The 14,830-nt window shown below is 48.5% G+C and overlaps 1 protein-coding gene across 1 annotated transcript in view; it reads left to right on the forward strand.

Moving 5' to 3' along the window:
- Nucleotides 1-14,830, forward strand: part of LOC145357706 (mitogen-activated protein kinase kinase kinase 5-like) — a 168,043-nt gene that overhangs the window by 105,414 nt on the left and 47,799 nt on the right. Inside the window, 4 exon segments of the mRNA XM_080211133.1 lie at nt 2,006-2,055; nt 3,495-3,590; nt 10,629-10,713; nt 13,049-13,182. Of these exon segments, the coding sequence (XP_080067259.1) occupies nt 2,006-2,055; nt 3,495-3,590; nt 10,629-10,713; nt 13,049-13,182 (365 nt within the window).

The raw sequence follows: 14,830 nt of genomic DNA on the forward strand, positions 1-14,830 counted from the left end.
TGGTGAAATGTGGCAGTTTCGTAAAGGGTGAGTCAGGAGGTGGTACCGCAGCTTAAAGAGTTAAATTGTCCATCCACCTGGCTCCTATTTCTGACACAAAGGTCAAAGGGTATCCGGAGCTCCCACCTCCCCCCCCCCCCACCCCCGGCACTGAGAGCCAATGGGAACTGAGCTTGATAGAATCTTGCTGGCTATGTTTTTTGAGCGTTACAGATCGGTTGGCAGAGTGGGGCCCCGTCACCTCCTGATTTCCTTCCTAGTGAACGTTTCGACCTTCAGTCATCGATATCCTTCATTCCCAGACACTCCCGTTTCCTTGGATATGACAATGGAAAGTCCCGTGTGATTTCCACCTAGAGCCCCACTGGGAATAAAGATCCCAAAACCGGGAAACTGGGATGAGGTCGGGACCCTCGGCCTTTTTTACTTGTTTCCATATCCTTTTTTCTGATTTGGTTTGAGCTGATTATTGTCACACGTGTTGGTATACAGTGAAAAGCAATTGGCCGAGATTCTCCAACCTCCCAGCCACATACTTCCCTCTGGTGGGAGGCGGCACATCGTTTGCTAGCAGATTGGAGAATCCCACCAGCGTGAATGGCTGGAGAATTCTGGCCATTGATTCTTGCGCTACATAAAAAAATTGCCCCTTAGTGTCCTGAGATGCGTAGGTTAGAGGGATTAGCGGGTAAATGTGTAGGGATATGAGGGTAGGGCCTGGGTGGGATTGTGGTCAGTGCAGACTCGATGGGCCGAAGGGCCTCTTTCTGCACTGTAGGGTTCTACGATAGGCAAAGCATACTGTTGTACCTGTTAATTCTCAGATACTTTCGACCAGTTTGCTAACTCCAGGGTTTTACCCCAGTGCCCTTATTTGCAAGATGGACAAGGGAACAAACACCAGTAAAGGTTCAACAAGTTTATTGATCATAACACTATTAACCCTTAAGTTACGCACATAAAGCAAGAGGATACCCCAGATTCAAGTATACTACCCACAGAGATGGTTTGGTTAAACTGCAAGCTCGATTCTCTGAGTCGCTTTGGTCTGTCGTCATGAAGATGAATCTCGATGGCAGCTTCTTCCTTCCTTCCTTCTCTGGTCAATCATCCAGATGGTCAAGGTCACCTCCCTTGTTGAGTCTTCACTGCTGGTGTGTCTGAGAAGTGTACCTTTATCCCCTGTCCTGCTTACCTTTCCAGGAACTTCTCTGGCTTCCGGCCAATGAGGTCCCAGGAGGAGGTTCCAAAACCCAGTGGGTTTCTTGATGTCTGCCTGACAGGACACCAGTGTCCACCCCCGGGCGTCCATCTCCATGCTGTTGCTTACATGTAACCTGTTATCAGATAAGGTAACCGCAGGAACTCTCGGTGACAGAACGTCTGGCCCGATCTGGGCTTCTAACAATAGGCCGGTACATTTCAATGGGGTGCGATGATCTCCTGCTGAGTATCAGTAGGGTGCAACGATGGGTGATTGATGGGTCAGGTGCAGACATGTTTGTGTATTTGTACAATTGAGGTTTGACTGTGTTTGATTTTAAAATGCCCGATTCTTAAATTTATCCAATTTAATCAGCCTTAAAACTAAGCTCTGATTATATTACAACAATATCGTTCATAGCATACAAAGGGAAGAAGAAAGGGAGAGAGCGCAAAATGTAGTGTTACAGGCATAACTAGGGTGTAGAGAAAGATCAGCTTAATGCAAGGCAAGTCCATTCAAAAATCTGATGGCAGCGGGGAAGGAGCTGTTCTTGAGTCGGTCGGTACCTCTGACTTTTGTATCTTTTTCCCGGTGGAAGAGAGAGTGTCTGGGGTGCGTGGGGTCCTTGATTCTGCTGGCTGCTTTTCCGAGGCAGCGGGGAGTGTAGACAGAGTTAACGGATAAGATCCTCGAAGTTGCCAGGCAGGGAATTGTAACGGTAAAGGAAGTTGAGTTGATGATGGCCTTTAACCCGTAGGGTTTGAGCAGCTCTCTAATGGTGTCTGCTTTTCTCCACAGAGTGGAATCCATTCATGGACCTTCAGTGCCGCCTCCATCCGAGGTGTGAGGTAAGCCCGGGGAGAAACCCACCCAAAGAACTGCGACAGGAAGTTTTAACTTCCTGGAAACTCGACTCCGGCTGTTGGGCCTTGCAACCTGCTGTGTCCCGAGTTGCCAATCCCACTTGAATGAATTCCTGGAGTTTACATCACATGACTTCCCGTCTGGTCAAAACAGGCCCCTCCCATTTCCAACGTGGTTTATAACTAACCGACAAAGGTCCTCACAGAATATTATAACAAATCACACCTCTTTTTATTTATTGCCCCTGTGAGTTTTTATTTTGTTCCTCCCTGCAGTTTCCAGGAGATTAATCTTTAATCTCCTCTGTACACTTGGCAATCCTCGTTCCAGGACTGAACAGGGGGAGAACAATCTGTTCCCAACCAAACGAAGATACAAATTGGAAATGATCCAAGTGTTTTAAAGGAACGAAGCAGGTATTTTGACCCTGAAGGAAAGCAAACGCATGGGGGGAAGATAAGATAAGTAGAGGAGCAGCCAGTTATAATTCTAGGTGTAATCTTGTGCCGAACATTTAGCTTAACAGCTGAACTCCCACCACAGGCCTTCAGTGTACCAAGGAAGCAGGAATTATTAAATCGGGAGAAAGGGTTGCAACCCTCCAGAAATGCCCTGGGTTCTCTAAGAATTGAAGATCAGTCTCCAGAACGTTAGAAAAGATTGCTCTTTATTATTTATTTGAAGAATTCTCTTTCCCAGGTAAATAAGTTTTGAATATGGGGCAAAAGAGTGTTTGCTCATTGGTCAAACACTGTCCAATTGGGCGTCGATCTTTCTGCTTGCTGATTGGTTCAGGAAAGCAGTGGGGATGGATTTGTTGGCCAACTAATGGCAAGTCATGTGATGAAACCTCTGGAAATACATTCAATCGCAGTTGGCAGCCCAGTTGGTACAATGGCAGGAAGAAAGACCGAGGGGGAACTTTCCCATCTCTCCAGCCGCGGGAATCGTAGTGGGCGGGTGGGGATGGGGGAGAGGAGGGAATCATACAAGGGCCCATTGACCTCGGGCAGGATTTTCCAGTCTTTGGACAAGCTGGAAAATCCTGCCCTTAGTGCCCAGTGAGAGAGGAAGGGGGTTGTCCCATTGGTCCAGTCGAAGCCGGGGTGGGTTTCACTGGGGTGGGTCCTGGCCCCCTGATGGTGCCAGCAGCAGACATGTCTCACCCTGTGCCCACCCTTGCAGTGTGCCAGCCCTGGCCCAAGCTGAGCTCTCGCAAGTGGCTGCTGTGTTATAGGGCAAGATTTTCCAGTCGCGCTCCCCCCAAGACTGGAAAATTCCACCCAAGGATAACAGACCGTTGCATGTTATGCCCCCACCCACCCACCCACCCACTAAGATTCCCATGGTGGGCTGGACTGAAAGATTCCCCCCAAGATGCCAGAGTTGATGTTGAGCTGTGATGATGTTTCTTCTTTCCCAGTGTCTCCAAGTGTAACGAGCGTTGCTGCTTCCTCTACGTTCTGCACAACTCTGACGACTTCCAACTCTACTTTCCGACGGAGCTACACTGTAAAAGGTAGGATTGACAGAGTTACGCACCGAGCGTTACATACTGCATGTAAACAGGCCATTCAAACGTTCGATGGGTACGGCGAAAGTGTCGGATCCCACCCGTGTGGGATGTGCGTCAGCCTGGGGAAGGGACGAGCAGCCCAGGGGACGACCCTCCCCGTCAGGCTCTCCTGCCTGGCCCCCTACCAGGCGTCCACTGGCCTGGCATTTAGAGATGAGACCGCCTTTGCCCGCCGCCAGGCGATGACCGACAAGGAATGTGGGGTCTCAACTCCATACTCCTGCCCCCCCACACACAAAGTCTCCTTTCACTTCCCTTTATCTAACCATGTCAACGTGTCCTGCTGTTCACATCATTATCTAGGTTCCTGTTAAAGCTACCTCTGCTAATGACTTGACGTGTTAGTAATTTCCACAATCCCAGGTAAAGATGTTCATCCTGATTTGTCTGTTGGATTAGTGAGTGATGATCTCACACTTGTGGCTCTCAGCTAAGATCTTTCCTAGAAGTAGAAGCAGTTTCTTTCTGCCTTACGCTAATGACTTGCCTTTAATCTTCTGGCAAGTCTTTCTCTATTCTGGAGAAAGAATTAAGCCCAGTTTATTCACTCTTTCCAGGAATTTATAATCACTGAGTCCTGTGATTATTCTTACAAATTTGTTTTGTATCTCGGACCGGGTTTCACCAGACCGGGTTTCACCAGACTGGGTTTCAGTGGGATGGGTGTTGGTTGGGTGGGAGTCACCGGGATGGGTGGGTCTCGCTGGACTCCCCCTCTCCCCAGATTCCCCCTCTCCCATAGTCTCTCAAAGCCTGTCCCCACTTGCCAACCCCTGAACACCTACAAAGCTCCAATCCATCACAGCCCGAACGCAGTATCAGCAGTGTCCAAGGTTCTGCTTGCATTCTGGGCACATCAGAAGCTGCCAACTTCTGAGAAGGGACCTCCTGTGCCCGAGAAGGGAAAATCCTACCTCTAGCCAATAAGTGAGCAATTGGCTGTTAAATGAGTACAGGGCAACTGTTCCTCTTAACTCTAACTATACTAACACCACCCAGCCCCCAATGTCCACCCAGCCCCCACTGCCCAATGACCACCCGCCCCCCATTGCCCAATGGCCACCCTGCCCCCCCCCACTGCCCAATGTCCACCCTGCCCCCCATTGCCCAATGGCCACCCTGCCCCCCCCCCCACTTCCCAATGACCACCCGCCCCCCCATTGCCCAATGGCCACCCTGCCCCCCCCCACTGCCCAATGGCCACCCGCCTCCCCACCACTGCCTAAAGGCTGGCCACCTCCCCCACTGCCCAATGGCCACCCAGTGCACCCACCCCACCCCCCACTGCCCAATGGCCACCCTCCCCCTCCCCCCCCACTGCCCAATGGCCACCCACCCCCCACTGCCCAATGGCCACCCATTCCCCCACTGCGATAACGCCATCTATCCTCCTCTGTCCTAACGTCCGCTCTTCCTCAGTTGACTTCATGTTGAAACTCTCATCCATTACCTCCAGGCTCAATAATTCTCTTCTGTCATCTAACACTCTGCTATCGCTACCTATTCCCACACCAGCCCACACTTATGCTCTGGGGTGTTGCTTGTCCATATTTCTGTGACGTACAATTCTCCATTCTGTCTGACTCTACCCTCTTTGTACTGCCTACCCCACACCCCCACCCATTTCCCCACCATTGGCAGACTTCAGCCACTCTGGTGCTGTGCTGTTGAGTTTCCTCCCTTAACCCTAGGGGCGGCACGGTAGCACAGTGGTTAGCACTGCTGCTTCACAGCTCCTGGGACCTGGGTTCGATTCCTGGCTCGGGTCACTGTCTGTGTGGAGTTTGCACATTCTCCTCGTGTCTGCGTGGGTGCTCCGGTTTCCTTCCACAGTCCAAAGATGTGCAGATTAGGTGCATTGCCCCTTTAGTGTCCTGAGATGCGTAGGTTGGAGGGATTAGTGGGTAAAATATGTAGGGATAGGGAGATGGGGCCTAGGTGGGATTGTGGTTGGTGCAGACTCAATGGGCCGAATGGGCTTTTTCTGTCCTGTCGGGTTTCTATGGTTCTAAGAACATTTTTTGCCTTTTTATTTCCCTGGTGTCCCTTAAGACCCACCCTTTTCCCAAACATCACTCTCTCTGCTCCTGCGACTCCCCCCGTCTCACCAATGTGAGGAATATTCACTCCACACAGGTGCCAGGCAATGACTATCCCCAACAAGCCAGGACCTAACCATCACCACTGGACATTCAGTGAAACTACCATCACTGAATCCACCTCCTAACGACATCCTGGGGGTTACCACTGACCAGAAACTGAACTGGACTAGCCGTAAAAGTACTGTGGCTGCAAGCAGACCAGGTCAGATGTTGGGGATTCTGCAGAGAATAACTCACCTCCTGACTCCCCAAAGCCTGCCCACTATCTACAGGACACAAGTCAGGAGTGTGATGGATGATTTTACGTGTCTAGGTGTGTCCAGCTCCAACAATACTCAAGCTCAACACCATCCAGGATAAGGCAGCCCACTTGATTGGCACCACGTTCACTCCCTCCAACCGTGATGTACAGAGATAGACATACACCATCTACAAGGTGTGCTTGAGCAAATTGCCAAGATTCCTTCAACAGCACCTTCCAAACCTGCAACTTAGAATGACAAGAGCAGCAGACACAGGCAAACACCACCACCTGGAATATCCCTCCAAGTCACTTACTACCCTGACTTGGAAATATATCACCATTCCTTCGCTGTCGCTGGGTCAAAATCCTGGAACTCCCTCTCTATCAGCGCTGTGGGTGTACCTATACCTTAGGGACTGCAGCGGTTCAAGACGGTGGCTCAGTGATTAGCGCTGCTGCCTCACAGCTCCGGGGGTCCGAGTTCAATTCCGGCCTCAAGGTGACCGTCTGTGTGGAATTTGCACATTCTCCCCATGTCTGCGTGGGTTTCCTCCGGGCGCTCCAGTTTCCTCCCATACTCCAAAGTGGGTTAGGTTAATTGGCCGTGCTAAACTCTCCCTTAGTGTCAGGGGGATTAGCTAGGGTAAATGCATGGGATCGTGGGTATAGGGCCTGGGTATCTCAATGGGCTGAACAGCTTCCTGCACCGTGGGATTCCATGGTTCTCAAGCACAGTTAGGGACAGAAACTCGGACAATAAATATTGACCTCTCCAGTGGTGCCCACACCTTGAGGATGAATTAATCGAAGACCACTAGCGGGCTGCTTTCTCTTGCTCCCAGGTGTAGTCTCTCTCCCAGTGAACCAGCGAGCTCTGGCTCCCAGCTTCACTGTCTCCACATGCACAGTGAAAAGAATTTACAAATTAGTGTGACTGTTCATTAGATCATTTCCAGGAAAAATCTGAAAAGCTGCCACTCATCAGTTAAGAGAGCTTGAAATAACAATAAAAGCTGGCTGCCGCAAAAGAAAGCATCTGTTGTTATGTCATTGTCCCAGTGAGTAACCAACGCGTTTGGCACTGATTGTCGCTTGCATGGAAATCTGTCGCCCCCCATTGTCCATCTCCAGTATTGCCACTAAAATTCACATATGTTGGCAAGAATATTCAGCATCGTGACAAGACATTCGACCCAACAAGTCTGTACAGGTGGTTATACTCCAGACGAGTTCCATTCCAGCCATCTCATCTCAGACTTTCAATGTACTCTTTTTTTTTTCTTCATGTGCTCATTTGCATTCCACCAAAGCTTTTAATTTACTTTAATCCCGTGGTGGGAATTCCCATTTTCCGAAAATAATGTGTCTCCTCCTTTCCTGTTGGATTTATTATCAATCGTCTGATATAAACTGGCCCCAGTTTTGTACTTTCCCACAAACAGACCAGGATTCCTAGCAACAGGAGAAGGCCATTCAGCCCCTCGGGCCTTCAGACAAGCATAGGAAGGAGGAGGAGGAGGAGGAGGCCCCTCGAGCCAGATCATGGCTGATCTGATTGCGATCTCAACCCCACATTCCCGCCTCCCCTGGATGATTTTTCACCCCCTTGTTAATTAAGAATCTGCTCCACCATTCAGTTGGATCATAAGAACATAAGAAATAGGAGCAGGAGTAGGCCATCTAGCCCTTCGAGCCTGCCCCGCCATTCAATAAGATCATGGCTGATCTGAAGTGGATCAGTTCCACTTTCCCGCTTTCTCCCCATAACCCTTAATTCCCCTGTCTATCAGAAACCTATCTACCCGGACTTAAATATATTTAGCGAGGTAGCCTCCACCACATCAACGGGCAGAGAATTCCAGAGACTCACCACCCTTTGAGTGAAGAAGTTCCTCCTCAACTCTGATCTAAACTGTCCCCCGCCTTATCTTGAGGCTGTGCCCTCTAGTTCTGCTGTCCTTTCTAAGTGGGAAGAATCTCTCTACCTCTACCCTATCCATCTCCTTCATTATCTTATACGTCTCTATAAGATTCCCCCCTCAGCCTTCTGAACTCTAACGAGTACAGACCCAGTCTATTCAATCTCTCTTCATAAGCTATCATGGTTGATCTGTACCTCAGCCTCGTTTACCTGCCTATCTCCTGATATCCTTAACCTAACAGAAATCTATCCATCTGTCTCAGTTTAGAAAGATGCAGTCGTTCTGCAGGACCCGCCACGCGTTAGGGCTGAGACTCCCTGTGCCCGATGTCACGTACAGCGGCCCTGAGATATTTTATGTTTACTGAGCAGACAGGACCTCTCCTTGCGGTGATGGAGCTTTCCAAAGTGCAGGAGGAAAGTGCTGCTCCAGTGTGGTCTCCTCTACACTGCGGAGGTTAAACGCAGACTGGGTGACCGCTTTACAGAACACCTTTGCTCTATCTGCAGGCATGACCCAAACCACCTTATCCTTTGCCATTTTAACGTAGCTTTCATGCCCACATGTCCATCCTAGATCTGCTGCAATGTGAAGCCCAACACACACCAGAGGAACAGGACCCCACCTTCATAGAATCCCTACAGTGCAGAAGGAGGCCATTCAGCCCATCGGGTCTGCACTGACAACAGTCCCACCCAGGTTCTATCCCCGTAACCCCTCACATTTACCCTGCTAATGCCCCTGACACAATCCACCTAACCGGCACATCTTTGGACTGTGGGAGGAAACCGGAGCACCCGGAGGAAACCCACGCAGACATGGGGACAATGTGCAAACTCCACACGGACAGTCACCTAAGGCTGGAATTAAACCCGCGTCCCTGGTGCTGTGGGGCAGCAGTGCTAACCACTGTGCCACCCGAGTTCAGCAAATTCAGACTGGGAACTTCCTCTGCCATCCTGCCCCTTTTTTTAATCCAGAAATGTTTCATCCCAATGCAACCCCCTCCCAGTTTTCACACAACTTTGATCTTTATCCTGCTGCTGACATATTCTTTCCTTTATGCCCCTATCAGCAACTTTTTGAGTCTTTAACAATGCAATTAACACTTCCTTTATATTGAGCACTAAGCATCTTTTCCAACCTCTCCTATCTCACACCCATCCCAGACCTTGGGCTTTGCTCCAATTGCTCTAATCTCCTTAAAGAGTATAAAATCCATCACGTTTCTCTCTCTCTTTAGCCCTGAAAAAGAGTCATACAGACTTGAAATGATAACTTTTTTTTTAATACTGATGCTAGTAGACTAGTTGAGTTTTCCATCACTTTCTGTTTTTATTTTAGAGAAAGATTTTCTATTTTGTTTTCCTGTCACATTGATCTGAGTCACAACAGAGAGCAGGGCAGCACACGCGCCCATGGTGCATTGGGATGTTGGTACATGTGTCAGATGTGGTCAGATGTGTCATACATGTGGTCAGATTAAGACCACACGATCAGCACTTTGTGTTTGGGACATGGGGGATTATCATAAGATCACAGAATCCCTACAGTGCAGAAGGAGGCCATTTAGCCCGTCGTGCCTGTACCAACAACAGGCCCTATCTCCATAATGCAACGTATTTACCCTGCTAATCCCCCTGACACTAAGGGGCAATTTCATGACAACCCAACCTCATCTGCACATTGTTGGACTGTGGGCGGAAACCAGAGCACCCGGAGGAAACTCACACAGATGTGGGGAGAACGTGCAAACTCCACACAGACAATGACCCGAGCCAGGAATTGAACCCGGGCCCCTGGCACTGTGAGGTAGCAGGGCTAACTGCTGAAGTGTTCGCCAACAGGAAGAGTCACTAACTGTCCTGTCTGGAGACAATACACATCTCTTTAACCTGTGCTTAACCCTCTCTCCACTCACATTGTACCTTTAAAACTTGATTACCTGTAAAGACTCGCATTCCAACCATTATTTTGTAAGTTGAGTTTGTGTCTTTATATATCCAATTTGTGAACAGAACTCCCACTCACCTGATGAAGGGGCAACATTCTGAAAGCTAGTGGCTTGTGCTACCAAATAAACCTGTTGGACTTTAACCTGGTGTTGTGAGACTTCTTACTGTGTTTACCCCAGTCCAACGCCGGCATCTCCACATCATGAATACCATTGAATGTCGGGGGGAGATGGTTGGATTCTCTCTTGTTGGAGATGGTTATTGCCTGATGTTTGTGGATGTTACTCGTCACTTGTCAGCCAAGCTTGAATGTTGCTGGTGTTTGCAGCATGGGAGCAAAAATATTTTTTTCTTTTTAAGGGAGAGACGAATGAAAATGAAAATGAAAAAGTTCACAGGAGGTTCTAGAATGTGGTGCCTGTTCTCCACTCTAATCCTCAGCAAACCTCAAACATTTCTCTCATTCTTATACAGACTTTGCGAGTGTAAGAATCGCTGTTATTCTGACATGTACCTGGGGCAAAGTCCTGTGTGGAGATGCCGGCGTTGGACTGGGATAAACACAGTAAGAAGTCTGACAACACCAGGTTAAAGTCCAACAGGTTTATTTGCTAGTAATCCCACAAGCTTTCGGAAACGCAGTTCCTTCGTCAGGTGTGTTCTCAGAACTGGTGTTGTGAGACTTGTTACTGCACAGTCCTATGCCAGTGTGTGTGCTGTGGTGTCATTCTGTGACTGTGCCTGTTCCTCTTTGCCAGGTTCTGTGAGTTGTTGAACTCTTTCACAAAGGAAGCCAAGATGAACACAGATGATGGGCTGAGACTGACGGAGGAGCTGTTGGAAGTGAGTAAAGCACCCAGTGGCCGTGTAAAACCCTTCATTATTTAATAATAACCTGAACAACTCAACTGGTGCACCGCCGGATTTTAATAACCTGCTTTTAAAGTAATCAGTATCCCAACATCTGACTGATCCGCACTGAGGGCAACACATCTACAACAACAAAACACCTTTCATTTTATATAGCACCCTGAATAACCCCAGGCATAATGAGTCACATAAGAGGTTATCAGGAGGGATGACTGAAAACTTTGTTAAGAAAGCGTTTAAAGGCGTTCATTCTTTTAAACTTATTCTTCCGTGAACTGTGCACATTGCTAGCACTGCCAGCATTTGTTGCCCATCTTTAATTACCTTTGAGAGAGTCAGATGTGGCCCACACCTGATGGCAGATTTCCTTCCTGCACCCTTATATTCGCAGGCTCCGATATTCAGATTAACTTTTATTCCAGAGGCAGAATCTTATGCTCCCCCCAGGGTGGAGGGTTTGGGGAGAGCGTAAAATTGAATTGACAGTGTTTCCTCTGTTTCATCGGAAGGAACTCTTCAAATGCAGACAATAAAAATATAACAAAACTTACTCCGACTTATAAATCAAAGAAAGGGGTTTAATAAAGAAGCTTTGTTACTCCAAACTTGGGACCTCGCCAATCCAAGCTTCCACAATTCCCAACAGGTTCTTATTTATAGTGAGTCAGCTGACCATCACATCATTCTGTCATTGGTTCCATGGTTTACTGGCTCAGCTGACCCTTACAGCTTGTTACCATTGGTTACATTACATCCAATGCAAAATTGTCACTGGTTACATTCCAACAGTCTCCAGGAACCTGCCCACCCAAACCCACCTGTAGTTTCACACTTGCCCAAGCAGGGCCTCAGGTGGGAAATCCGTCCATTTACTGAGTTAGGCCCCTCAGTGGCATCTTAATGGCCACAAATGTCTTATTCCCAATTTTTAGTTACGGTGGAAAAGTGGCATTTAAATGTTTCCCCAACATGGGCAAGCAGTGGGGTTTGGAGGTGGGTGGGGGTCACCTCACTCTGAAGGCTCCCTCAGAATTGGAGGATCCTCTCACACTCCACCACCCCCCCCCACCCCTCAAGGACTTTGGAGGTCCAGGATCCCTTACCCCTATGGCCTACCCTCACTGGTGCCGTGATTGCCCCCTCCAGGGCATCCCTTACATTACCACCCCTGGACTGAGTCCCAAGCAGAGCACTGCAGTACCGCTTCTGGCCACTGAGATTCAAGAACTTGGGCAAGACTTCCTTGCAAGGGCAGATTAAAGTCCCACACACTGTCAATCAACGCTCAAATGAGCGTTAAATGGCAGTGGGAGTTCAGAAGTTGGTGCCTGCGTGTTAGGTGTCAATTCTCAGGATGGTGAGTGCTGATTAATCACCATCCTTAAAAACTTACCCGAGGTTCCCTTTCGCGATTAACTGAATTTAAATTCCACCCTCAGCCTTGGCGGGTTTGGAACCCGTGACCCCAGACCTTGAGTAACCTGACTCGCTGGATTGTTAATCCAATGACATTACCACAAAGCCACCACGAGCAGAGAGAGAGGTGGTACGATATCCTGCCAGCATGCTCTGCCGAGGTTCTCTTGTGAGGTATTGCCACATGAGAGTTGAGCTTAGATACCCCCGTGTGCTGCTTAATGTCTGGGTTCGCGGCAGTGCTCAGGAGCTAATGATAATCCCCAAACTACCCAGCACAGTCTGGAATTTTCAGGCAGAGAGGAAAATAAAACAGAAGGGGAACCTCAAGAAGTATTGGAACAATGCTGGCACAGATTACTAACCTAGCTCTGTGTTGGAAGTGGTTTAATTTAGAATCAGAGGTTTACAGCATGGAAACAGGCCCTTTGGTCTAACTTGTCCGTGCCACCTTTTGTTTTTAAACCCCTAAGCAAGTCCCAATTGAAATTTATTTACGTTCGTCTCCAGATCAGAAGGTTGGGGACCCAAGCCCCCCTCCAGAGCTTTAACCAATAATTTAGACGGAGACTTGTGTGGCAGTACTGAGGGAGTGCCGCTGCGCTGTTGGAGGAGCTGTTTTTGGGTGAGACTGAGGCTCCCACCTTCCTCGACTGGATCAAATGTCATGACATTATCTTGCAGAGGAGCTGGACAGCTGTCCCCGGTGTTCTGGCAAATGTTTATCCATCAACCGACATCACCAAGAACAGGTGGTCATTGCTGTTTGTGGAATCTTGCTGTGCACCAGTTAGCTGCCATTGTTGTTAGAAGTATTTAATGGACCGCAGAGCACTCCCGGGCATGCTGAGCTGGTGGAAGGTTATACGGGTTTTTCTTTCTGTGTGTGCAGTACGATTATGAATACACGGAGAGTGGAAACCGGCTGATCCTGGGGAAGGGAACGTATGGGGTTGTGTACGCTGGGCGAGACATGAATAACCAAGTTCGCATCGCCATCAAGGAGATCCCGGAAAGGGACAACAGGTAATTAACAACGTGACTGACTGTACCCCTGGATGGTCAAACGCCTCAGACACCGCACACTCTGCTGAAAGAATTACTTGCCTTTATGTAATGTGTGGGAACGCCATCGCCTGCAAGCTCTCCAAGTCACTCACTATCTCGACGTAGGAAAATATCGCTGTCCCTTCACTGTCACGGCATCAAAATCCTGGAACTCCTTCCCTAACAGCACACTGGGTGTACCTAGACCACAGGGATTGCAGAGGTCCAGGATGCCAGCTCACCACTACCTTCTGAAGGGCCATAAGGAATGGGCATTAAGTGCTGGTCAAGCCAGCGATGCCCGTATCCCATGGAAGAATAAATTTTAAAAGAATATACAGAACCTTTAATGCAGTAATATGCTGAAGGTGCTTGTCAGGAACAGCATCAAAGGCCTTTTGACACTGAGTTGCATGAAAAAATGTTAGAAAGGTGACCAAAGCTTAGTTAAAGAAGGTGAGAGAGAGAGACAGAAAACTGGGGAGGTTTAGGGAGGGAATTCCTGAATTTCGGGACTAGGTGGCTGGAGGCACAGCCTGTGGTGAAAGTATAAGGAGCATAGAAACACGGGAGGGTTGTGGGGCTGGAGGAGGTTACAGAGATAGGGAGGGGTGTAGGGACTGGAGGAGGAGGCTACAGAGATAGGGAGGGGTGTAGGGGCTGGAGGAGGTTACAGGGATAGGGAAGGGTGATTAAATACGATAGTCTGGGCCTTCCGCTATTGGTCATCCAATAATAGATTTTCCATAAGCAGCATAAGATTAACCAGACTCGGAGGGAGGGAGGGACAGAGGGAGGTAGCAATGAGATCGAGTTGGGTGTCATCAGCATTGATGCGGAGTTTGATGTGTTTTTAGATGATGTCGCTTAGAGAAATTTGAGAGGGTCAGGGACAGGTCACTGGGGAACACCAGACATGAACAATACAGGAGCAAGAAGAGAGACCTCTGCAGCTGACAACTAGTGAGATAATGTTCCATAAGACTATAAGACATAAGAGCAGAATACACACATACGTGCACACGTGTACAAACACACGCTTGCGCTCACATGCATATGCACACGTGTGTACACAAAATGTAAACTTGCACACAAACATATGTGCACTTGCATGCACATACGTGCACACACATACATATATGAGCAGGCAACCATGCATGCAGTTACATATGCCCACACACACGTGCACTCACACACATGTACATACATACATACATGCACACAAATGCAAAACAGTTTATTCAGTGGGCTGTTACTTTTTGGCCAATTTAAAATTCAATGATAAAAGTCACGGTGTACGAATCCTGGTATCTGTGCATTTTCCCCAAAGTGACCTTGAAACTTCAGCGAAGTTTAAGCTGATGTAACTGATGTGGTTCGGGTGTTATAATACAATACATTTCAAAATGGTTATTCGAGCCACGCGACCTTTCACCCCATAGTGATTTCTGAAGATAATTGATTAGCTCCTGCCTGGACAGAACTTGGCTATCGTTTAATGACCCACGTGATTCAACTGTGTAATATCCCAGCAATTAATCGCTGAATGATGGGGGTGATGCTACGGGATGTGCTGCCTGGGAGGGTGGTAGAGGTGGGTTGTCTCACGTCCTTTAAAAAGTAGCAA

This window comes from Carcharhinus amblyrhynchos, chromosome 24 (assembly GCF_965287045.1).
Source record: "Carcharhinus amblyrhynchos chromosome 24, sCarAmb.v2.hapA, whole genome shotgun sequence".
NCBI lineage: Eukaryota > Metazoa > Chordata > Chondrichthyes > Carcharhiniformes > Carcharhinidae > Carcharhinus > Carcharhinus amblyrhynchos.